The 23,769-nt window shown below is 46.1% G+C and overlaps 3 protein-coding genes across 6 annotated transcripts in view; 2 read left to right on the top strand and 1 right to left on the bottom strand.

Annotated features, from left to right (window-relative positions):
* The first annotated feature begins 51 nt into the window (after positions 1 to 51).
* Positions 52 to 12,386, top strand: xylb (xylulokinase homolog (H. influenzae)). 3 transcript variants are annotated; one of them, XM_080865525.1, is made up of 20 exons: positions 169 to 236; positions 858 to 936; positions 1,082 to 1,164; positions 1,319 to 1,388; positions 1,538 to 1,618; positions 2,370 to 2,456; positions 2,525 to 2,653; positions 2,733 to 2,798; positions 2,880 to 2,952; positions 3,033 to 3,151; positions 4,234 to 4,315; positions 4,933 to 4,973; positions 5,071 to 5,186; positions 5,368 to 5,483; positions 5,598 to 5,671; positions 7,030 to 7,126; positions 7,383 to 7,441; positions 7,582 to 7,669; positions 8,385 to 8,479; positions 11,763 to 12,386. In XM_080865525.1, exons 2-20 carry the CDS (start codon positions 931 to 933, stop codon positions 11,829 to 11,831), a joined length of 1,551 nt encoding a protein of 516 aa, XP_080721651.1. In that variant the 5' UTR covers positions 169 to 236; positions 858 to 930; the 3' UTR covers positions 11,832 to 12,386. The 3 variants fall into 3 exon arrangements, 2 of the variants coding, with proteins under 2 accessions (XP_080721650.1, XP_080721651.1); XM_080865524.1 differs by lacking the exon at positions 858 to 936 and having other exon boundaries at positions 84 to 236; XR_013969743.1 differs by lacking the exons at positions 858 to 936; positions 7,582 to 7,669; positions 8,385 to 8,479; positions 11,763 to 12,386 and having other exon boundaries at positions 52 to 236; positions 5,598 to 6,366; positions 7,383 to 7,423.
* Positions 12,387 to 12,605: 219 nt separating this feature from the next.
* On the bottom strand, positions 12,606 to 21,363 carry LOC308386187 (uncharacterized protein). Of its 2 annotated transcripts, XM_080865544.1 has the most exons (7): positions 21,123 to 21,363; positions 20,086 to 20,228; positions 19,076 to 19,286; positions 15,218 to 15,388; positions 14,658 to 14,772; positions 13,601 to 13,748; positions 12,606 to 13,370 (listed from the first exon to the last, which is right to left on the bottom strand). In XM_080865544.1, the coding sequence occupies exons 4-7, from the start codon at positions 15,239 to 15,241 to the stop codon at positions 12,926 to 12,928; spliced, it is 732 nt and encodes a 243-aa protein (XP_080721670.1). In that variant the 5' UTR covers positions 15,242 to 15,388; positions 19,076 to 19,286; positions 20,086 to 20,228; positions 21,123 to 21,363; the 3' UTR covers positions 12,606 to 12,925. The 2 variants fall into 2 exon arrangements, with proteins under 2 accessions (XP_080721670.1, XP_080721671.1); XM_080865545.1 differs by lacking the exon at positions 19,076 to 19,286.
* A 44-nt stretch (positions 21,364 to 21,407) lies between these two features.
* LOC308386162 (NACHT, LRR and PYD domains-containing protein 12-like) overlaps positions 21,408 to 23,769 on the top strand; it is a 41,957-nt gene continuing 39,595 nt past the window's right edge. Inside the window, exon 1 of the mRNA XM_080865499.1 lies at positions 21,408 to 21,542. The gene's annotated coding sequence lies outside the window, so the exon portion shown is untranslated. The remainder of the gene's footprint in view (positions 21,543 to 23,769) is intronic.

Below are 23,769 nucleotides of genomic sequence, written 5' to 3'. Positions count from 1 at the left end.
TCCACTCTATTGGCTGAGCCACGTTGAACCATGTCGGTCTGTGACGTGAACTAAAGGGTTTGGGTGAACTGTCCCTTTAAAAGCACGAACACGGAGTCTGCGCTGAGGAGGAGGAGGAGCCTGTGGGCTGTGTCACTAAGCGTTGGACCCCTCCTCCTCCTGTGTGGTTCCTCGCGCTCATGGCCTCCGCTCCGCGCGCTCCTCTCTACCTGGGCCTTGACTTGAGCACGCAGCAGGTAACAGCACCTCACCTGTCCCTCCTTCACCTGCGCGGAGTCTGCTGTGACATGCTGTCCACGTGCACGTAGCAGTAAAATAACGGACTTTAGTGCGCAGGCGCAGAACGTGGAGACGGCGGAAGGTTTGATTTGTTGTCTCAGCTGGACTCCGTACGAGAGTACGGAGTCCAGCTGATCGGATAGGTTTTGACCCGCGTGCACTCGCAGATTGAAACAGGTCGATGACGTCAGAAGCTGTCACAGAGCTGCTGACGTCCGGTACGTTTCCAATAATCAGTAAGAGGAAATGAAGCTGATCAGTGAATCTGAGCTCATAAAGCCTAAGATGCTATTTCAGGTGTTTAAGCTGCCGTCAGTGACGTGGCCGATAACCTGTCAGCGTCTCTGTGAACAGGATGACGTCATTTTCCTTCATTTATCCCTGAAAAGTCTGAGTGACAGTAAAAATGTCAGTTTTCACACGGATGTGTCCGAGACAGCAGCAGGAAGTACAACAATTATCAGATCCTAGTTGTATAAAGACAGCGAGCACCTCCAGCTGCACCATCCTCTTCTTCACTTCATTCATCGCTTATATAAATCATTCTTTTTCTTTACAACCACTAAAACTTTCATCAGCTCAACTTCATGAAACAATGAAACAGGAACAGTCCCTTCAAAGTAAAAGTCCTGCGGAGCTTCAACGGTTCAGATGAAGGTTCGTCCGTGGTTTCCTGAAACAGTCTGAAACATTTCCTCCTAACATGTGACATCAGCGCCCCCTCCACTGCACTTTAAACCCAGGTTTCCTGTCCAATCAGCAGCTCTGTCTTTACTCTGCTCCTCTTCATGTCTTCCTGAAGCTGAAGGCGGTGGTCATCGATGGAGAGCTGCGTGTGGTTCATCAGAGCGGCGTGCAGTTTGACGCCGAGCTGCCCGAATTCAGGTATAGATCATATAAACCTGACAGCATCAGCTGGAAGGCTTCATGAGTCACACTCACACCTGTCAGGGTGACTGGCAGGCTTTTATTGTGAAAGGATTCCAGCCACTGTCTTATTTTGAAAGTCTGACCGTTCAGGTGTATTTGTTGCTCTCAGGACTCAGGGAGGAGTTCATATCCACACTGACAGACTCACTGTCACCTCACCTGTGCTCATGTGGGTCAAGGTGAGACACACACACAGTAACACACACACACAGTAACACACACACACAGTAACACACACAGCTGTTAAACTATTAACTCACGCTGAGGTTCATCAGCTCACGCCTGACCTGTGTTTGTGTCTCTGTGATTGGCTATTCCCCACCTCCAGGCTCTGGACCTGCTATTGGACAAGATGAAGAGGGCGGGGCTTGACTTCTCCCGTGTCAGAGCGCTGTCAGGCAGCGGTCAGGTGATGGTTAAAGTTAGACTTTGGCATAAATGTCCAATAATTTGTGAAGCATGAACAGGACGGGTGCTGCAGTATGAGCAGAAATATGTGGACACCTGGACAGGTGTGACTCTGTGCTTATTAACGTGCTGCCTCCACTCGTGCTGAGGGAAACAGGAAGTTCAGACAGTTTGTGCTGTCAGCTGATCCACAGTACAAAGTTCTCCTGGTGCAGTATGAACTTACTCAAATGTTGATGTTCTCAGGTGCAAATTTAAAGTGAACAGCTTGTTTAACACAGGAGAACCAGGAGTGTCCGCATACTTTTGATCACAGCGCAGATGTCATATTAAACCTTCTGTTTTTATGAACTCAGTCTTGTTTCTGTTTTTAGCAGCAAACACTAAAAACAAATTTCCACTAAAATCTGGAGAAGAATGAGTGGAGTGTGGTGGGAAGTTTCCTGAGACAGAGTCAGTTTCCTCACGAAGTGCTTCAGTGTACATGACAGCATCGTGTCACACTAACTGCACGACTTCCCATCAGCACGTGTGACTCGGAGTAAATCCTGAAGCACTTTTGTGCTCGCTAAACATTTACCTGCTGAAATCAAAGCTGCTGAGTGATGTGCAGCTCAGAGGGAGCTGCTCACTGGGTGTCCACATACTTCTGATCATATAGCACACTGCCATCACCTGGCAGGAGGCGGGAACCAGCCTGTAAAATTTGAAGAAAAGTGAATGGAGTCTGGTTGACTTGTGTTGTCTCTCAGCAACATGGCAGCGTGTTCTGGAGGAGAGGAGCGTCTGAGACTCTGAAACATCTGGACCCGGACCAGGACCTGCACCAGCTGCTGCAGGTGTGTGTGTGTGTGTGTGTGTGTGTGTGTGGTTAAATGCAGACTCAGGTGTGCTGCTGCGTCCTCAGGACAGCTTCTCGGTGTCGGACAGTCCGGTGTGGATGGACTCGAGCAGCACTCAGCAGTGTGAGGACCTGCAGGCGGCAGCAGGAGGCGCTCTGAGGCTGGCGGAGATCACCGGATCCAGAGCCTACGAGGTCCAGCTGTGCCACATCTGTGTGTGTGTGTGTGTGTGTGTGTTAAAGAGCTTTAAAGGACGCGTCCGTGTGTTTGCAGCGTTTCACAGGAAACCAGATCGCCAAGCTGCGTCAGACCCGAGCGGAGGAGTTCCAGGACACCGAGGTGAGAGCGTCACTGCACCTGCACAGTCCCACCTCCAGCTGTTTCCTCACACCTGATGAACGTGTGTGTTTTTGGTTTCAGAGGATCTCATTGGTCAGCAGCTTTGCCGCCTCTCTCTTCCTCGGTGGTTACGCTGCCATCGACTACAGCGACGGTACGGTTTGTGTGGCTCGTCGCTCTCTGAGGGTCTCTCACCCATCAGCTAATCAATGAACCCAATGATCGATTGTTCAGGCTCAGGGATGAATCTGCTGGACATCAGGACCAGAAACTGGTCTGAGATCTGCCTGCAGGCCACCGCTCCTCACCTGGACCAGCTGCTGGGAGCTCCACTGCCCTCCACATCTGTGCTGGTAAGCAGGGGAGCCTCCAGAATATTTTCATGGGGTGGCCACACAGAGGCCACTAAAAGTATTCAGGTGTCACAGCAAAAACAGAATTTACAGTTTTATTATAAATATGATAAAATAGGTTATTTGAGAAATATGTCAAAAAAGAGAAACAGAGAAGAATTATATGTGTAGTTAATTTCCAGCTATATCACTGAATATGGATACACATGAAAACCACAGAGCCAAGTCCACCATCTTTATATTTTACATGCTGTAGTGGCACTTTGGGAGCATTTCAAGTAATAATATGTCTGCATTAAGTTCATAGGAACTACATAAATTCCAAAAATTGCAATAAATTACAAAAAAATTGAAAATCATTTTTGGTTTTTTTAAACATATATTTCCAGTTGCAGAAATTTCAGAGGCTTATCCCTCAAAACTGTAAATACAAGAAAGTTGCACAAAAGTTTCCAGCCACAGGAAATTTATTTTGAGTGTCTTCAAAGTTTTATTTTTGAAATACACCAACTTTTATAAACTGCAGGAAAAATGAGTTCTGCATCCCAGAAACTATTCAGAAAGGCAGGAACTCAAACATTAATTTAAAAACACCAGCATGTCTTTGTAAACGCCCTAAAGGAAAAAAATACATTTTACGCGAAAACGACATCAGCTCCGGTTTCGGGCGGGTAACGTAGGAAGTGTTACGAACAGCTGATCGGATCAGCAAAGCCTGTTTCTGGAATATTATGTTTTTGTTGCTGCAAGTGCTTTTTACGCAACTTTTTGCAAAGCTATAAGTGGAAGGAAACCATGACCGAGGACAAGCTGAATGCAGAAGATGTAAGTACAACTCCTCCATATTGTTTATTTGATTTTATTTTCACTTGCTAAATAGGGGAGAAAGAAAGAGGGAAAGAAAAACAGCGGGGGAGAGGGACGGTGATAAAGGGCAAAAAACAAAAACCAACAAAATAAGCAGACAAAAAATCCATCTATCAATCACCTGGATCAAAGGGATAACAAGTTAATGTTTCCACTGATTGTGAGCTTTTTTGTGCTCATGATGGTCCGTGACATTCTGGTCTGCCTGTCTGCAGGGCCCCGTCTCCTCCTACTTTGTGCATCGGTACGGTTTCTCTGAGAGCTGCAGTGTGGTGGCGTTCACTGGAGACAACCCAGGTACATGTGAGATTATTGATGGTTAATCATTAGATTTGTTCCCCAACATCATGAAGTGTGACTGTTTAAACACAAACATCAGGCCTGTTTGAAAGAATCCTGCAAAGCTTGATCTCAGTGAGGTCATATGAGATGAACTTTATTTATCCTGAATGAGACAACAAACACAAGCTTCAACAAAACAGCTGAAATATGTTATAGAATAAATATGAAGTTAAACTAACAACCAGCATTTAATGAGATCATGTAAACATGTTACTTGTGCTGATGTGAACCTGTAGTCACACAGGTCCACATCAGCACTGCATGACAACCACAATAATGTGAAAATTAACTAAACATGTGGGTTATGATTCACCATGAAATTAAAGAGAAATCTAAAGCATGTAAAACAAATAAGCATAAATAAAAGTTCTACTAATATGAGAAATTAAATAAAATATTAAATTAATAACAAAATAGAATAAAATAACATCAGTAAACACAAAATTAATAAAGTGATATAAAAATAATGAATTGAAAACAATAAATAAATAAAAATAAAAAATGCTAAAACAGACGTGATTCAAATAAACTGAACGTGAAAAACGTTTGAATCAAACCTGTTTCTGTTTCAGCGTCGCTGGCAGGAATGAGGCTGCAGCCCGGAGACGTCGCCGTGAGTCTGACTCTGGCACACTTCCTGTCATCACGTCGGGTTACTGTGGCTGTTAATGTGTGTGTGTGTGTGTGTGTGTGTGTGTGTGTGTGTCCAGGTGAGTCTGGGGACCAGTGACACGGTGTTCCTGTGGCTGCAGCAGCCTCGTCCGGCTCTGGAGGGTCACGTCTTCTGTAACCCGGTGGAACAGCAGGAGTACATGGCTCTGCTGTGGTACACACACACACACACACACACACACACACAAACAAACAGGTGAGCTGTCAGGTGAGGGTTCAATGATGTCAAGAAAGTCAGAGGGAACCAGACTCCTCGATGCGTCCGCCATGTTGGTTAGGAAAGGGGGTGGAGCCAGAGACAGGCTGCAGTGTTTCAGGTGTTTTGTCATCAGCAGCTTCAAGAACGGGTCTCTGACGAGGGAGCGCGTCAGGAACGAGTGTGCTGGAGCATCATGGGAACTTTTCTCAGCAGCTTTGAGGGACACGCCGCTCGGAAACCATGGAAACATCGGTGAGGTTCATTTCACCTCATCATTTCCTGTCCTTGCTTCAGTTCCTTTCTTTTTCCTTACCTTCCTTCCTTCCTTGCTTCCTCTGTCTGATTCCTTGTGCTGTGTGTTTTCAGGCTTTTATTTTGAAACTATGGAGATCACTCCTCCTGTGATTGGTGTTCATCGCTTTGACTCTGCTGACTGTGAGGTCTGTGCACCAACATTTATCATGTTTCCATCTATTACAGTTTTTTCTGAATGCTTAAACCCTAACTGTGATTCCTGTAGCACAATCTCTAAAACTATTCAGACTTATAGCAAAACCACTCACTGAGTTTGCAAAACTAAAAGCACAAAAACTGCTTTGCACTCAGTTTGCAATTTTGTAACACACACTTTGCAAAACTGTAGGCACAATTCACTGCACAACACTCAATTACCACATTTCCAACACACTCCTAGCAAAAGTATACACATGTATGGCTATCATTAACACTAATTTGCCAACTGTCTGGCACACTTTCACATGTGAAAACTTTTTTAGATAATCAGTTCACTTTGCAATCAGCCTAAGCACTATAATACAGGTAAGCTGTGTGTGCGGAGTACAATGGAGCGAGCAGAAAGAGTGAGAAGTAGAGGAGGCCGAGGAAGAGGACGTGGAGGTGAAGAAGTAGGATGAAGAGGACGACAAGGACAAGGAGGAGCAAGAGGAAGACGAGGAGGGGGCAGAGGAAGGGTAGGAAGAGTAAGAAATAGAATTGCTGATGACATCAGAGCTACAATAGTGGACCATGTAATCAACCGTGGAATGACCCTGAGGGTAGCTGGCCAACGGGTCCAGCCTAACTCGAGCCGCTACACTGTAGCAAGCACCATAAGGACATCTTGAAATGAGAATCGGTGAGTACAGTCACTTCGCACAAAGATTTGTAGCACTGCCATATGCCAATGAGAAACACCAATACCATTGATGTAAAAATACTGAAGTTGTTACTTTACAGAATTGCTAGATGACCAGATGCTGGGGCAGAGGAAGCATGTTCACTGCAGACCAAGTAACCCATAGAGTCATTATGGCGACTGCAAATAATCCTATACTTGGAAATAAACACTTGTGTTTGTTTTGATGTGTGTGAATAAACACCAGTACTTGAAGTTTGGATCCCTCTATGCTTATGGATCTATGACAGAAGTATGAGCTCAAACTGACATAGCCTACCTTGTGCACAGAGAAAGCAAAAGCCAGATGTGTTTTGTATTCATACCATCAGTGCGCAGTTGGCGCATTGTGTGCTTAGTAGATGATGGCTTGTGTGTACTGTTTGATACGGAAACACCATTTTTACGAAGGTGTGGAGAGTTAATCTAGCTGTGTTTGCTTTTGCAAGAGAACTACAATGTTTTGATGATTGGGTGACAGGTTTTCTTATTTGTGTGAAGAGTTTTGCAAAATTAGCCAATAGTTACAAAAAATGTGCTTAAGCAATCAGAAAAAACTGTAACACCCAGACTGTGGCACACCTGTCTCACCTGTTAAACCTGTTTCATGTGTCCCACCTGCAGGTGTCCTCGTTGAGTCCTCAGGTGGAGGTTCGGGCTGTGGTGGAGGGTCAGTTCCTGTCTAGACGGCTTCATGCTGAGAGACTGGGATACTCCATCAGTAAGACCTCCTCAGACCTCACACGCTTCCATTTGTTGTTTGAATTTACTGTGTGAGGAAACTCGTGGATCACGCTCAGCTCTGATTACACGTTTTAAACCTGAGCCCTCGTTTCATACAGAAGTCTTTACACTGGTTCTGATTCTGAGCCAGAGCGCTGTAACTGTGACTGAGGTGACGGTAAAGCCGTCGTCCTCCTTAGATAAACCTTGAATGTGCTTTAAGTCTCAGCTGGGAGGACATTTTGTGTTTTCAGTTCCAGGAACCAGAGTTCTGGCGACGGGAGGAGCGTCATCGAATAAAGAGATCCTGCAGGTCTGTCTGAGGCTTTATTAGCACCCACATGCATAGACTGTATGTAAAAGATGGACATAGCCATAATGATGTCATCAAAGCAGCAGCATTTTTGTGAGTTTCAGAGGGAGAAGAGTCACTTCCTGTGGTCTCCTCCATAGGTGCTGTCTGACGTGTTCAACGCTCCGGTCTACACCATCGACCTGTCCGACTCCACTTGTTTGGGTTCAGCCTACAGAGCTCTACACGGTCAGTGTGCTCACAGCTTTTATTTTGAAAAACCCGCACTAGACTGCCTCGTCTCTGAGCTCTGAGAGAGTTTCAGTTTGAAGAGAGAAGAGAAGGAGAGGACATAAAAGTAAAGGAACAAAGGAGAGGAAGCAGACTGTTAGCAGGCTGAATGTGGTCTAGTTGGCAGTTACTTGCAGTCTGTTAATAACTGACGTGAGATAACTTTATGTGATTGGATAAAGCAGATGTTGACAAAGCGAATCAGAAAATGTTAATTCACAATACTATGGTATCATGAGATGTCTGTGGAGTCTCAGCTCAGCTGCATATATGCAGACTGTATACTTGGTCTCAGCCCGATGACCTGCAGTACTCTGGTGGCAGCCCTGATGGAGATGGCTGTGACACCTTGCTCATTGGTCTGTGGAAATGGAAACAGGGTTCTATATTTTTTGATTTCCTTTCACATGAATAAAAATATTTGGACCAAGTTCTTAAACTCAGGCAATTTCTTTACTTTGTCAGACCGCTCTGATGAAACATTGCACTCAGGTCCATGAAAAAAGGGAAACTATGTCTAAAAACAGAAAAACATGGTGACATGACTGATTCACAGCCTGCAGTGAGACCGTCTGACATCAGAACAGGAAAAAGGCAGATCAGTGAATTCTGCTTCAGGTGTTTGTGAAATATGGCTGTAAGAAGCTTCTGATTGGTCGATGTCTGGTTTCAGGCCTGGTGGCAGAATCCGGAGCGTCCTTCATTGATGTGGTGAAGAAAGCACCAGAACCACGACTGGTCGCCACCCCGCATCCGAAGGCGAAGGAGGTGAGGCGGCCACTGTATGATGATGCGCTGCTGGCCTCTGAAGCTGAACCGTGCAGCAGGTCTCTGAGGCAGGAGCTTCATGAAACGTGCCCTCATAACCACAGAAACACGTTCTGCTCTCCAGCAGAGACCAACACCAGTGTTTCTGGGGACACATTAAGGTGACGGACCAGCTGCACATGTAACACACTAACAGTAAACAGCTAATCGTAAACACATACCTGCTGGATTTTATGTGTCATGTGATTCAAACACACGTTACCTGATGAATCCTCCGCTTCTTTTAAACATGACTCAGTCCTTCACATGTTTTACTTCCTGTCACTGCTGCAGCTGGTCCGTCACCTTAATGAAACCCCTGTGTTGGTCTCTGTGAGCTTCTGCAGCATTTTTCTGTTTGCTGCTATTTTCTTCAGCTGCAGTGTGTTTGAGCTCTGTGTCGCTGTAGGAATCAGGTCTAAAACAACCTGTAGGACGCTGGAGCAGATGAGTCCAAAGAACACACTGAACAAACTCAGTCTTACCAAGGACATTCGTCTTATTTCTAATCAAAATAATCTCATCACACTTAAAATAAGACACAATCAGCCACTGAGTAGCTGATTGGCAGACTTTTTCACTTATTCCAAGCAAAAAAAATTTGTATTAAGTGAAAAAAATCTGCCAGTGGAACAAGTGAAAATGATGTAGTGAAAATGATGTAGTTTCAAGATGCCCTTTCTAAAAACATGTTTTCTAAATCTTACTGAAATGTTACTCAGTAGTTGATTGTGTCACAAGTATTGTGACAGCGAGACCTGGAGGGGCGTGATTGGGAGGAACGGCCTCCCTGATCTGAACCCGAGCGGTGCTCGTTATTGGACTTCTGTGCTAATCACAGTTTGGCCATAACGAACACCCTGTTCGAACATAAGAGTGTCCATAAGTGCACGTGGCACCAGGACGCTCTAGGCCGTAGGTCGATGATCGATTTTGTAATCGTATCAGCAGACCTGCGACCATATGTTCTGGACACTCGGGTAAAGAGAGGGGCTGAGCTGTCAACTGATCACCACCTGGTGGTGAGTTGGATCAGGTGGCGGGGGAAGACGCTGGACAGACCTGGTGCACCTAAACGCGTAGTGAGGGTGTGCTGGGAACGTCTAGCAGAGGCCCCAGTCCGCGAGATCTTCAACGCACACCTCCGGCAGAGCTTCAACAGCATTCCGAGGGAGACTGGGGACATTGAGTCCGAATGGACCATGTTCAGCGTCTCCATTGCCGAAGCTGCTGCATTGAGCTGCGGCCGCAAGGTGGTTGGTGCCTGCCGTGGTGGTAATCCCCGAACCAAATGGTGGACACCAGAGGTGAAGGGAGCCACCAGGCTGAAGAAGGAGTCCTATCGGGCTTGGTTAGCCTGTGGGACTCCGGAGGCAGCCGACAGGTATCGACAGGCCAAGCGGAATGCGGCTCGGGCAGTGGCTGAAGCAAAAACTCGGGTGTGGGAGGAGTTCGGAGAGGCCATGGAAAAAGACTTTCGGACTGCCTCGAAGAGATTCTGGCAAACCGTCAGACGTCTCAGGAGGGGAAAGCGGTGCTCTACCTGCACTGTGTATAGTGCTGGCGGAGCGCTGCTGACGTCGACTGAGAAATTTGTCAGGCGGTGGAAGGAATACTTCGAGGACCTCCTCAATCCCACTGACACGTCTTCCGAGGAGGAAGCAGAGTCTGGGGATGAGAGGAATGACCCGCCAATTTCCGGGGGCGAGGTCACTGAGGCAGTTAAACAACTCCTTGGTGGCAGAGCCCCTGGTGTTGATGAGGTCCGCCCCGAGTTCCTGAAGGCTCTGGACGTTGTAGGGCTGTCCTGGTTGACACGCCTCTGCAATGTTGCGTGGAGATCAGGGGCAGTACCTGTGGACTGGCAGACCCGGGTGGCGGCAATAAGTCGGACTCGTTCCCGGTGGGTGATGGGCTCCGCCAGGGCTGCCCTTTGTCACCGGTTCTGTTCATAATTTTTATGGACAGGATTTCTAGGCGCAGCCAAGTGGCGGAGGGCTTTCGCTTTGGTGGCCTCAGAATCTCATCTCTGATTTTTGCAGATGATGTGGTTCTGTTGGCTTCATCGGGTGAGGGCCTCCAGCTCGCAGCCGAGTGTGAAGCAGCGGGAATGAGGATCAGCACCTCCAAATCTGAGGCCATGGTTCTCAGCCGGAAAAGGGTGGAGTGCCCACTCCGGGTCGGGGATGAGTTCCTGCCCCAAGTGGAGGAGTTCAAGTATCTCGGGGTCTTGTTCGCGAGTGATGGGAGAAGGGAGCCGGAGATCGACAGACAGATTGGGGCTGCAGCTGCAGTAATGCGGACGCTGCACCGGTCCGTCGTGGTGAAGAGGGAGCTGAGTGTAAAAGCGAAGCTCTCAATTTACCGGTCGATCTACGTCCCTACCCTCACCTATGGCCACGAGCTGTGGGTAGTGACCGAAAGAACGAGATCGCGGATACAAGCGGCAGAAATGAGCTTCCTCCGAAGGGTGGCTGGCCTCTCCCTTAGAGATAGGGTGAGAAGTTCGGCCATCCGGGAGGGGCTCAGAGTAGAGCCGCTGCTGCTCCACATCGAAAGGAGCCAGCTGAGGTGGTTCGGGCATCTGACAAGGATGCCCCCTGGGCGCCTCCTGGGTGAGGTGTTCCAGGCATGTCCCACCGGGAGGAGGCCCCGGGGCAGACCCAGGACACGCTGGAGAGATTATATCTCTCGGCTGGCCTGGGAACGCCTTGGTGTTCCCCCGGATAAGCTGGAGGAGGTGGCTGGGGAGAGGGAGGTCTGGGCCTCTTTGCTTAGGCTGCTGCCCCTGCGACCCGGCCCCGGACAAAGCGGATGAGGATGGATGGATGGATGGATAGTTGATTGTGTCTCATTTTAAATTTGATGAGATTATTTTGACTAGAAATAAGACAAATACACTTGGTTCAAGATCACAAGGTTGGTACAAGATTTTGAGTTTTTGCAGTGCAGGCTCTTGTCCCGTTCAGAGTTCCTCCACTTTCCTGTAAGTCAGTTTCCATCAAACAAACCTGTGAACACTCATTAAACTCACTCGCTGCTCACTCACTGACACACACGGACTCATCACACCTGACACAGCCTCCCACAAGTGTTTCCAAGATGGCCTCTAAGCGCTGAGATTAAGGTGCAGACATGCAGCGTGTTTGAAAAGTGTCTGTGATGTCTCAGATATAGCCCCGCCCTCTCTGTCAGGTCAGGAAGCAGAGGTGAGCTCAGGATTTCTTCCTCTGTTTTGTTTCAGGTGTACGACGAGCTGCTGAAGCGCTACGTGCAATTGGAGGAGAGAGTTGTGCAGAAGAGCCACAGCTGAGCCTCAAACCGCCATCAGTGAAATCCCGCGACCGCCATTTTCTACTGAAGCCAGCTTTGAGTTTGACTTTTACACCTGTTTACCTGAAAAAAGATCAGAGTCATCACAGGAACCCTCAGCCACCTGAAGATGGGCTGCTCGCTTCGACTTCAGCCTGATTGGATCAACGACATCATCATCATGTCAAAGCCTGGTTGGAGGATTTTATATGGGCGAGCAGATTTGCTCAGTCCACCAGTAGTGAAACAGAAAAGAAGCTAAAATGATGAAACAGCCTGCGAGCCGTGACTGTGTCGCATTTTAAGCTCCAAAAATCTGAGATGAGAGCGATCGGCTGAAGAACGTCCACGTTAGTGCCAGCTGGGTCCTGCAGAGCAAAGTTTAACATCCCAAAGTTTTTCAGAGTCTTCTTTTCACTCGTGACAGGCCTGACATGTCTGTGACGTTTCTGACTGAAGCCCCTCCCACTGCTTCATCACCTGGATCCAGGTAGCGTTCGTTATTCACGTGTAATTTTTAGTGTACAGTCTGAAATAAAGTGAACGAGTTCGTGAACATGTGTTTGGTTTCTCTTGCTGGAAAAAATAAAAAATAAAAATTTGATCAAAAATATTAAAAATGTACATAATAAAATACAAATCAATTCAAAATAAAGTAAACAATGTATGAAATTATATTATAGACTAAATAAAATTTAAAAGAGTACGTGATACAAAAGAAAATTATGATTAGAAGTAAAAACTATTTAGTGAAATTAAGAAAAAATCAAAGATCTATTTTTAAGCGTTTATTGTAATTATAAATAATAATAATAATAACAGAGCTGAAGGTCTGCTGACAGATTCAAATGATGCTGTTGAACCTTCATGTACGACTGAGCCGCTAACATGAAGAACTCTTTATAACCAGCGAGACGTCACAGGTGATGATGATGATGATGAGAGCTCCTCTGTGAAGCTCAGGGAAGGATGGACCATCAAACTTTTGCTCTTTAAAAACTCAGTTCATGTATTAATCGGTTCAGGTATCGATCGATCGCGTATTGATCCCTTTGAGGCTCCACGTGGACGACCTGCTGCTGAACCCGGTCCTCCTCAGAAGCTCGAGTACATCCCCAGCCTCTTGGCGGCCTCAGAGATCCTCGGCGTCTTCCTGCTGGGGAACGGGTAGTAGACCTGGGAGTGTGAGGATGCCCCCCCCACGCTCTGCTGCCTGGTAAACCTGAGCGTCCTGGAGCTCCTCCCCTCCAGGACGCTGTTACTGGTCTCCTTCTGTGTAGACCGGTTCTCCTGCTGGTCCTGTTGCAGGCTGGTAGTGATAGGGGTGGAGCTTTCCGTCAAGCCCAGAGAGTAGTCCGGAAACGCCAGGTCCCCCCTGGAGCCCCTGAAGGATGGAGGGTCTGGATCTTCCTCTTCTCGTGTGGCGCTTAAGGAGCAGCAGGGAGGCGTTTCTGAGGAGCTGCTCGGAGGAGCCGAGAGTCTCCTGTATCTGGACTCGTGCTGCGAGCCGCCGACCTCCGAGGAGGACGAGCCGGAGCGTCTGCAGAGGAAAACAACAGCACGGGAAGAGATTTGTACAAACTGAAGCTTCACCATCATCAGAGAGAGCAAACTGTGAGGACAGCTGTGAGGAGGCGTGATAACACTGAACCTCCTTCCATGTTCCTCCAGAGCGTGCAGGTGGGTTCCTCCCAGCAGGGATGAAGACCTCTCAGGCGGACATGATGAAGACCTCCTGCTGTGCTGGAGCTCTGACAGAGAGGAACTCACCTGCTGGATGTCTCTGGGCAAGAGCGCCGGTGCAGGTCCAGGTGGACGTGCCAGGGGTCGGGGTCAAAGATCACGGGTGGTGGCCATGGTAACGTCAGACCCTGAGGGGCGGGGACGATGGCGACGGCCTCGGACAGCTCCTCCGAGACTAAAGACGGAAATCAGAACGTGAGGAATCCTGACCTGCCCACAGCCAACACGAGCGTCCAATCATCAGAGAGAGACTAGGACCCAAAGGATCAGCTGACAGGAAGTAATAATCTGAAAGAGGATGAATGGTTTCTAATCTGTGACGCTCAGATGTGAATATTTGTCTGTGAAACATGTTTGACTCTGAACACTCAGTTATTAAAGATTCTTCCTTTCAAATTATTGATCACTGATCAGTGTTTCTGTTTGTGCTGCTTTAATAAGAAACACCTGAACTCATGAAAGGCGGCGCACAGCAGATTTCAGCTCTCAGGTGATTTCATCCAGGTGAGCAGCAGGTAAAGTTCAGAGACACGGCGCCCTCTGCAGTCTGACTGCAGTAAAGCAAAGGCTCAACCGGCTACAAACTGCAGCTCCTGCACTCGACTTGTGGCCCCACTGACTCACCTGAGACTCACCTGAGACTCACCTGTTAGAAACAGAAACTGAATATGATGAAAATAAAAACACAGCCATCAGATCCTGTGAGTTCACTTTAGAAAGAAGAAAAACCTCCAACAGTCACATCAGCCAGAGCAACAACAGGAAGTTTTACCTTCAAAATAAAAGCTAATATTTTACAACAGCAGAAGAAGCAAATTTGTGTTTCTCACATCAGGAAAATGGTGTTAACAGAGTACTTTTACTTTATAGTACTTTTACTTTGTAGTACTGCTACTTTTACTGAAATAAGTGATTAAAACACGTTCACAAAGGATCCAGCACAGTCTCTGCAAGTCTGACATGCTTTTATTGTGAAGGAACAAGTCTCATTTCTATCAGTTAACCTGACAGATGGATTTTTACCGAGTTTAAAGATTTTGTCCAAAGTCAAACAGGAAGTGGATCAGACGGCGTTTCCTCTCACCTGTCCTGAACAGCAGCACCTGAGTGTGCCTCCTCCTCCTCTCTCTGGAGCTCCGATACTCTTCTCTGAGCACAGACACGTCCATCTTCCTCCTCCTCTTCCTTCTTCCTGATCCCTGCAGCAGGAGAGGACACACAGTGACCTTTGACCCAGGCACACCCAGCCTGAAACCTGAAACCTCCTCACTTCTTTTATTTACATTTGACCTGATAAAAGTCTCTTGATGTGAAAAGCAGAATCTGACCTGATTACCAGATCAGATTTAATAATAGAAACATGAATAGAAATCATTTTCTATATAATCTGATATATAAAGCTGTCATATAAGATAAGATAAGATAGAACTTTATTAATCCCTCGGGTGGGTTCCTCTGGGAAATTCGAATATGGTGTCATTCAGTGTAAATGAAGCTGTTATGAATCATAGTGGGAATGAATGAATGTGTGATGTGTTCAGGGTCCCTGTTATAAATTAATATAAATGAGTAATGGAGAATAAATCAGCTGCTGCTGTCATGACTTTGAGTTTTATCATCCAGCAGCTCCTCGCTGGGACTCACGCAGCAGCCAGAGCAGCAGGACATCCTGTTGGCAGCAGCAGCAGCAGCACACCTGCTCAGGTGTTTTATTCCCCGTCAGTGCAGCCGCTTACATCATGATGCGTTTAAAGGCCGTCTGGAAACTCCGACACATCCAAACCTGCTGCTGGAATCCTTCAAATGAGGTTAAAGCTGCAGAGAAGTCGAGTGAGAAGAGAAAGACGTGTTAGTGCTGTGATACTGTCACACACACACACACACACACACACACACACACACACACACACACACACACACACACACACACACACAGTCGTATCAGCCTGTTTGATCTTTTGAAGTGAGGCAGGATGACATCACAGACTGTGAGGCTGTGGGTCACATGATCACCACAGTCACATGTTTGAAAGCTCTAAGTGAACATTGTTTGGTTTGGTTGTCCTCCAGAGGAGGCAGCTGATGTCCTCCAAACAGAAAAGAACCCCTCCCACTAAAAACATCTCCGTGGATTCAGTCCCCACATACTCCATGTTAACACGTCCAACATGTCCAAATAAACATGTTCACAGCCCCTCTGCAGCCAGCTTCCTCCATCATGTTTCATTTGGTTTGTGGTGATGAAGAGAAGACACATCGTTCTTGTTTCTCTCTGACTCTCCACATTCAGATCAGTGATCATCACAGATTTGTGTGTGACTTGGAGGTGATGCATGGTGTGCGGCTCATATGTGTCTGAAACTAATGAGTGATGGTTCCCCTGAGATATGCATGTCTGATGATTGTTGGATGGAGCGAGCAGAGAGTGAACTACCATCCTGGATTTGATGTTATCCAGGGAAAATCGTCATGGTAACTTCTTATAATATTATGAAGATCAGGTTATAGCTTCTCACCTCCAGACTGGAGATCAATAAGTATGACGTCACCGCCTACTGACCAGTCAAGTGTCAGCGTTAGTGGAAGATCCCTCTGTGTGGACAGTAGGAGGTCTACTACTAGTACTCTGATCAACTCGCCACAGTTTTCAGGGTTTAAGCTCCTTCCAGCCTGATGGTTCCCAAAAAGGTTCATTTCTCAGGGCTTCATGTGCACACACGCCCTGCTGGTGAAAGACTGGCAGTACAGACAGATAGATTATAGGTGATTTTATCTGTTTGAATGGAATAGAATAGAATAGAATAGAATAGAATAGAATAGAATGCCTTGTAGAAACAAACTGTTCTTGAGTCTGTCAGTGTTTGTGCTGAAGAGAGGATGCGCTCTTCTATAGCATGTTATCTATAAATGTACGCGTCCACTGGTTAATTACATAATCATATGGCGGCAGGGACCTCACAGCACACTCACAGCCTATTATATAATTGTTCTGTACATTGTTATATATGTTGTATTTGTTTATTACTAAAAACATCAAGAAGTCAAAGCAAAAGGAGAACACAGCACGGTTTAAACCAGGGAGGTTTGTTCATCTAAATGATTTATTATTAAAACATCCCCACAAACACACAAAGCTCCACATCAGCCCGATATGAAACAGAAGCTCTGTAGAGCGGCCAATCACGATGAAGCACTTTACATTAAGCAGATTCAACTGCGCTTCATGTTTTTGGCCACCAGATGTCACCAAAGAGGCCTGTGCTGAAAAGCTTCTTCAATACAAGCCTCAGAAAGCTTCATTTGACCATCGCTGCTCAATCCTCAGCACACAACAAATACTTTACTTTGGATTAACAGAAAAGACATCAAAATATAACAAACATCAAATATCTGTAATGATGCTGCTGAAAGTGACCTGAATGGGGGAAGCGTCCTCTTCCTGACAGGCTCCTTCAGAATAAGAGTCAGTAAAACACAACCTGACTCTTTATCACCAAGACTTCCAACACTTCCTGGACAGGTGTCGTGCCGAGGCAGGTATCCCCGACAGAGTGTGTTTCACCTGCGTCGGGATCGCGGGTCCAGTTGGCTCCGCCTCCTTTCCAACCAACTCGACGTGGAAGTAGTGAGGTTTACTTTAGTGAGACGGTGAAAGACGAGTGTGGGTCACAGAGAACATGAGACACGTTCTGTTCTCACGTGTTACAAACCAACGACGTTTTCCTGATGATTCTGTAACTTTACTGTATAAAGAGCTCACAGCTCCAAAGTTTCAGGAAGTGTTTGTGAGCTAAACATCAGGAATGACGGACACTGTTTGTCCGGGATTTGGACAGCCCAGCGCGCGCTCCCGACAGGGGAAACCTCCCTTTGCACGACATTGGCGAGGCTTCAAACGTCTCAGTGTATCATGACAGCTAGAGGCTTCAGGAATCATAGTGCTTCAGGTGTGGAGGTTCTGCTCCAGATGTCCTCAAACTGACCTTTGACCTCTACCAGACGCCATCAGGGCCGCTCTGTACGAGACGTCCACGCTCTCCCACGACTTCAGACGCACCGCGATCAAACGTGCTCGAGTGAACTGCTTCATCCTGCTCACTTCTTCTTCCTCACGTCCTCTCTCTCAGCTCCGCCCCGCCACCATCATGGAGGATCTTCAGGTTCCTCAGCTGCACTTAAAGGAGACCATTTCTGATCTCAGGTCAGATTTCAGACTCTGTCCCTTCTCAGATAGAGCAATAAAAACGAGTCAGACAGCTGAACTATTCCAAGCTGTCACATTTATACCGTTAGAGCTCTCGTACACGTTCATGTCTGCTTTATTTTCTGTCACATTTCACTTTGTCCACTTTGATCCTCACACCAGATTCAGGATGGCGCCAGTGTGTACGGCTTGCCGTCTGACCTTGCTTGTATTTGTGCTATTTATTTTATCTGACTTAAAAAATGTTTACTCTCTGCGTGTATATGATCGCCAAACGCTTCTGGCGATAAGATCTTCTTTTTTTAAAACTTTGTAATCATGGATACCAGGGAAGATTTTCTGGAGGAGGACAGACATTTGTTTAGAACTCTTAAAGATGTCGAAGAAGCTGCTTTAAGCAATTACTCTGGTGTTCCTCCACCTCCAAAGAAATGTCAGAAGGAGTCCGAACCACAAAAGAAGCGCGTATTCTCGGACGACAACGGTGCCTTTTATATTATATAAAACAAATGTTTGTCCTTCTTCAGAAAATCTTATGTACGCAAACGCGCGTTGCAACTTCTTATATGTCTTTTATTTTGGAAGTGCATGTGCACCTGCGGACCACTTATGTGCAGCCCTGTGTATCGATACCAGGACACTGTAAAAGCAGAAAAATCAAAGTTTTTGCCAATATTATTGAGAATAGCTCCAACAACCCCAGGCTTTCCTGAATATTTCTCCTGCTTCTCACATAAATAGCTTCACAGAAACTTGTGAAAGATTTTTGCAGTTTTTTATCAATAAGATAAAACATCTTCGATTTATGAACGCTCTGCCTTCCCATGACATGTTTGCAAAATTCACCTGCTCTACTGTTTGAGCCTGTGTGGTTTGATCAGGTGGAAGAACTTTGTATTGGCATAAAGACATCATCTTGTCCAAATGAAGTTGTTCCAATACATTTCTTAAAAAGGATTTTTAAGGTTGTCAGTTGTGACATTTTAGCGATTTGTAATAGCAGTCTTAAATCAGGTGTTGTGTAGCCTGTTTTAAACATGCTGTTGTGCAGCCTGTGCTTAAAAACCCAATCTTGATTTCTCTGTGTGGCGGGGGTGTGGTCTCTGGCCCGCTGCAGAGGAGGGGCGGCGCGGAGACGGGGCTGAACAGGTGTTTGGGACGAGAGACTGACTCTGACTCTTTTATGTTTCAGTGACAGTCGAGGAGAGGGAGTGGAGTGACCACTGAGCGGGAGTGTCTGTGTCCCTGCATTAAACCACAGTGAACAGTCATAATAAAATAAGTGTGCTGTCACCCACGGTCTGTGTGCGTGTGTTGGGGTCCGACGTCACAGTGTTGCCGAAACCTGGGCCGCAATGTCGCATCCCCAGCCCAACCCGCCTGCTCCTCCGGCGCCGCAGCCACCTGCCCAACCGCTACAAATGCCGGGCCAGATGATGCAGGACACTGAAGGTCGTGAACCGGTGAAATTCCTTGAAGGCTGTCGACCGACTTTGCTGAGTTTTCAAACTAAACAGGGGAAGATCAAAATCAACAGAGCCCATCGGTCCATTGGATTATCAAGACCTAACCACCCTCATGCAATGATTATTAAGGTGCATAATCCGGTAGACAAGATGAGGATCCTCCCTGCAGCTAAAGATAATGGCCCCCTGACTTATGATGGTCAGATCACTCGCATTCAACACGATTTGGCAACAAGAGTAAAAGAGATGCGGTGTGCGTTTAACGGAGTGTGCCAAAAACGTATCCCAAAAAATATGCACTTTTATATGCGCTATCCTGCTGCACTGAACGCTTTTCATGGAGGAAAAAATATTATTTCAGTAAACCTGAAGATGCTCTTGCCTTTTAAGACAATTTGAGTTAAATTGAAGTACACCGACAGCAATTCAGTGAATAAGATTATTACAGCACTTAAGTATTAGACATACTCTGCTGATGCTAAGGTGTATTGGAACTGAAAGATGTACATTTATTTCTATGTGTTAACAGACCTCTCTGCATTGAATCATATCTGTTATTAACCTCTGTCTCTCTTCCACAGCATGTCTTTATCCTGTCTTCCTTCTCTCACCCCAACCAATCACAGCAGATGGCCCCGCCCCTCCCTGAGCCTGGTTCTGCCGGAGGTTTCTTCCTGTTAAAAGGGAGTTTTAACAGGAAGTGCTTCCTCACAGGGGGTCATATGATTGTTGGGTTTTTCTCTGTATGTATTATTGTGGGGTTTACCTTACAATATAAAGCAACTTGAGGCGACTGTTGTTGTGATTTATATAAATAAAATTGAATTGAATTGAATTGAAACCTTGCTGGGTGGATCTCTGGAGCTCCAAGAAAGTCCACAGCTGAGGGGAACTTGTTTTTTGCGGCCTGGGTCACAGCGAGGACGTCAGTGGAGTCCATGTTTAAGCCTCTTTTGGGAGAACGGGGAAGCTGAGCTGTTACTGTCTGAAATAAATAGCATGAATATGATTATTGTACAGAGCACAAAGCAGAAGGCCACGTTGCTTCAGTTCACGTCTTATTTGGTGTGTTTTCACTGAGGGTTCGGTGGCAGACACGTCTGAGCTCAGTCTGCTGTCAGAAACACTGCAGCACTCCAGGAATTCACTCTCACTCTTTCAGAAAGTCCCACAGGAGCCAAACAACAGCCATAAAGGCGCTTCCTGCTGGGACGCTCGGCCTCACACCACAAGCAACATGTTCACAAAAACACTGAGCACAGCTTTTATTGTGAAATATTAGGAGGAAGCTGAGTAAAATTCTCGTTGAGGTGGAGGTCACTGAGATTCAAAGCCGTTAAAGATTGACAGCCAAAAAAAAGAAGCAAAACTTATATGAAGAGCTTACAGAGCGCCGTCAGCCTCGGGGGGACAGAGGCTGTAACTGCATCTGCTGGTGTCACTGTGACCTCACAGCAGTTTACATGAAACATGAAATGAATTACAACCTTTGTGACATTAATCCCTTTGACCAGCTCATGATGCAGAGTGTAGACTGTGATAATGAAAATGATTTAAGGGCTCGTATATGACACGTCTATAAAAATATAAAGTCTGTACAAATGTGAAACTACAAAGTTAAAAGCAGCTGGAACGACAGCTGTTCAAAGCTGAACACGTACATCAGCCAGAAGACAGAGTGAGTCCTCCATCTCTCTGAAGGAGGCCATCGTGGTGAGCACAGATGCAGCAGCAGTGTGGATGTGTCCACTCTCACAGTGTCTCTCTTTCAAGTTTGTCCTCACATTCTCAAAAGAAGAACATGTCTATGCAGATGCCCAGAGCCTAACAACACACCCGCTATAAAAACTTTTGTACCACCAGATTTTCATATACTTACATTTGAAAGTGTTCGCCTCCTGCATTAACTCCCGCTTCGATCACTATCATTATCAGAGAAATATCTCCTGTATGGCCCGCAATGAATCCTGGGATATGTTGGGCCACAAAGGACACACCTGAACCATCCTTCAAATTCAGGGAAATGAAGGACGCATTTGGAAGACTTCAAATTTGAACAGTCTTCGTCGCGTCCATGTGATATAAATTCCTACAAATGTGGCATTCGAAGCATCCTCTCCCTGAATTTGGAAACACCCAATGTGATGCTAGAGAGCAGGAAGAACGAGTCTCAACAAGAGACACACACACTTGATTTCCTGTAACTGCAGAGGGGAGGAGCCACCCGAGCAGGTGAGAACAGGAAGAGAAACAGCTGAGCCTCCTTCAGAGCAGCAGGAGGACGGTGGAGCTGAGGCAGGTGAGTGTTAACACCATGTTGTTGTAGTTTTGCTGTCAGAGTCTCTGAGTGTGTTTGTGTGACTGTAGAGGGAAGAAGAAGAGTCACAGTGAGCTCTCTAGCTGTGATTGGCTCAATAATCACCTTCAATGGACTGAACACAGAGAACGAGCCGAGGAACCTGACAAACCTGTTTGTGTGTGTGTGTGTGTTCCTGTTTAGACATCTTTATGAGGACAAAGAGTTGGTATGCTACTATACAGGGGGTGCAGAATTATTAGTCAAGTTGTATTTTTGAGGAATAATGTTATTATTGAACAACAACCATGTTCTCAATGAACCCAAAAAACTCATTAATATCAAAGCTGAATGTGTTTGGAAGTAGTTTTTAGTTTGTTTTTAGTTTGAGCTATTTTAGGGGGATATCTGTGTGTGCAGGTGACTATTACTGTGCATAATTATTAGGCAACGTAACAAAAAACAAATATATACCCATTTCAATGATTTATTTTTACCAGTGACACCAATATAACATCTCCACATTCACAAATATACATTTCTGACATTCAAAAACAAAACAAAAACAAATCAGCGACCAATATAGCCACCTTTCTTTGCAAGGACACTCAAAAGCCTGCCATCCATGGATTCTGTCAGTGTTTTGATCTGTTCACCATCAACATTGCGTGCAGCAGCAACCACAGCCTCCCAGACACTGTTCAGAGAGGTGTACTGTTTTCCCTCCTTGTAAATCTCACATTTGATGATGGACCACAGGTTCCCAATGGGGTTCAGATCAGGTGAACAAGGAGGCCATGTCATTAGTTTTTCTTCTTTTATACCCTTTCTTGCCAGCCACGCTGTGGAGTACTTGGACGCGTGTGATGGAGCATTGTCCTGCATGAAAATCATGTTTTTCTTGAAGGATGCAGACTTCTTCCTGTACCACTGCTTGAAGAAGGTGTCTTCCAGAAACTGGCAGTAGGACTGGGAGTTGAGCTTGACTCCATCCTCAACCCGAAAAGGCCCCACAAGCTCATCTTTGATGATACCAGCCCAAACCAGTACTCCACCTCCATCTTGCTGGCGTCTGAGTGGGACTGGAGCTCTCTGCCCTTTACCAATCCAGCCACGGGCCCATCCATCTGGCCCATCAAGACTCACTCTCATTTCATCAGTCCATAAAACCTTAGAAAAACCAGTCTTGAGATATTTCTTGGCCCAGTCTTGACGTTTCAGCTTGTGTGTCTTGTTCAGTGGTGGTCGTCTTTCAGCCTTTCTTACCTTGGCCATGTCTCTGAGTATTGCACACCTTGTGCTTTTGGGCACTCCAGTGATGTTGCAGCTCTGAAATATGGCCAAACTGGTGGCAAGTGGCATCTTGGCAGCTGCACGCTTGACTTTTCTCAGTTCATGGGCAGTTATTTTGCACCTTGGTTTTTCCACACGCTTCTTGCGACCCTGTTGACTATTTTGAATGAAACGCTTGATTGTTCGATGATCACGCTTCAGAAGCTTTGCAATTTTGAGACTGCTGCATCCCTCTGCAAGATATCTCACTATTTTTGACTTTTCTGAGCCTGTCAAGTCCTTCTTTTGACCCATTTTGCCAAAGGAAAGGACGTTGCCTAATAATTATGCACACCTGATATAGGGTGTTGATGTCATTAGACCACACCCCTTCTCATTACAGAGATGCACATCACCTAATATGCTTAATTGGTAGTAGGCTTTCGAGCCTATACAGCTTGGAGTAAGACAACATGCATGAAGAGGATGATGTGGACAAAATACTCATTTGCCTAATAATTCTGCACTCCCTGTACTTGTGGGGACCAATAGAGTCCCACAAAATGCCCGTCCCCACGAGTTTGAAGATATTTTTGAGGCTTTTTGGTGTCCTCATTAAAATCTGAAAACAAGTGTCTATGTGTGTCATAAAGAGAGTCGAGTTCACGGTCACACACTTTCTATCTCAGAGGCTGTATCCCAATTCTATGGAGCCCTTTTGATGACATGGTCCAAAAAATAAATCAATTGTGGCCACAAAATACTACTTCATGGGCACGAAATGCTAATTTGTGGACACGAAACACTTGACCAATAACCGTGATCCTTCCCAGGCCCTTGCAGTTGGGTGACAATAAAATCTATTCCGGCGTCCAGGTCCTGTAAAGCAACTGGGCTCTCAGTATCCTGTTTAAATGTAAAAATGGTTCCTTGCATTGCAGGCTTTTCAAAATGCATT

Source organism: Rhamphochromis sp. 'chilingali' (genome assembly GCF_963969265.1).
Source record: "Rhamphochromis sp. 'chilingali' genome assembly, chromosome: 18".
Lineage (NCBI taxonomy): Eukaryota > Metazoa > Chordata > Actinopteri > Cichliformes > Cichlidae > Rhamphochromis > Rhamphochromis sp. 'chilingali'.
This window is presented reverse-complemented; position numbering and strand designations above follow the sequence as displayed.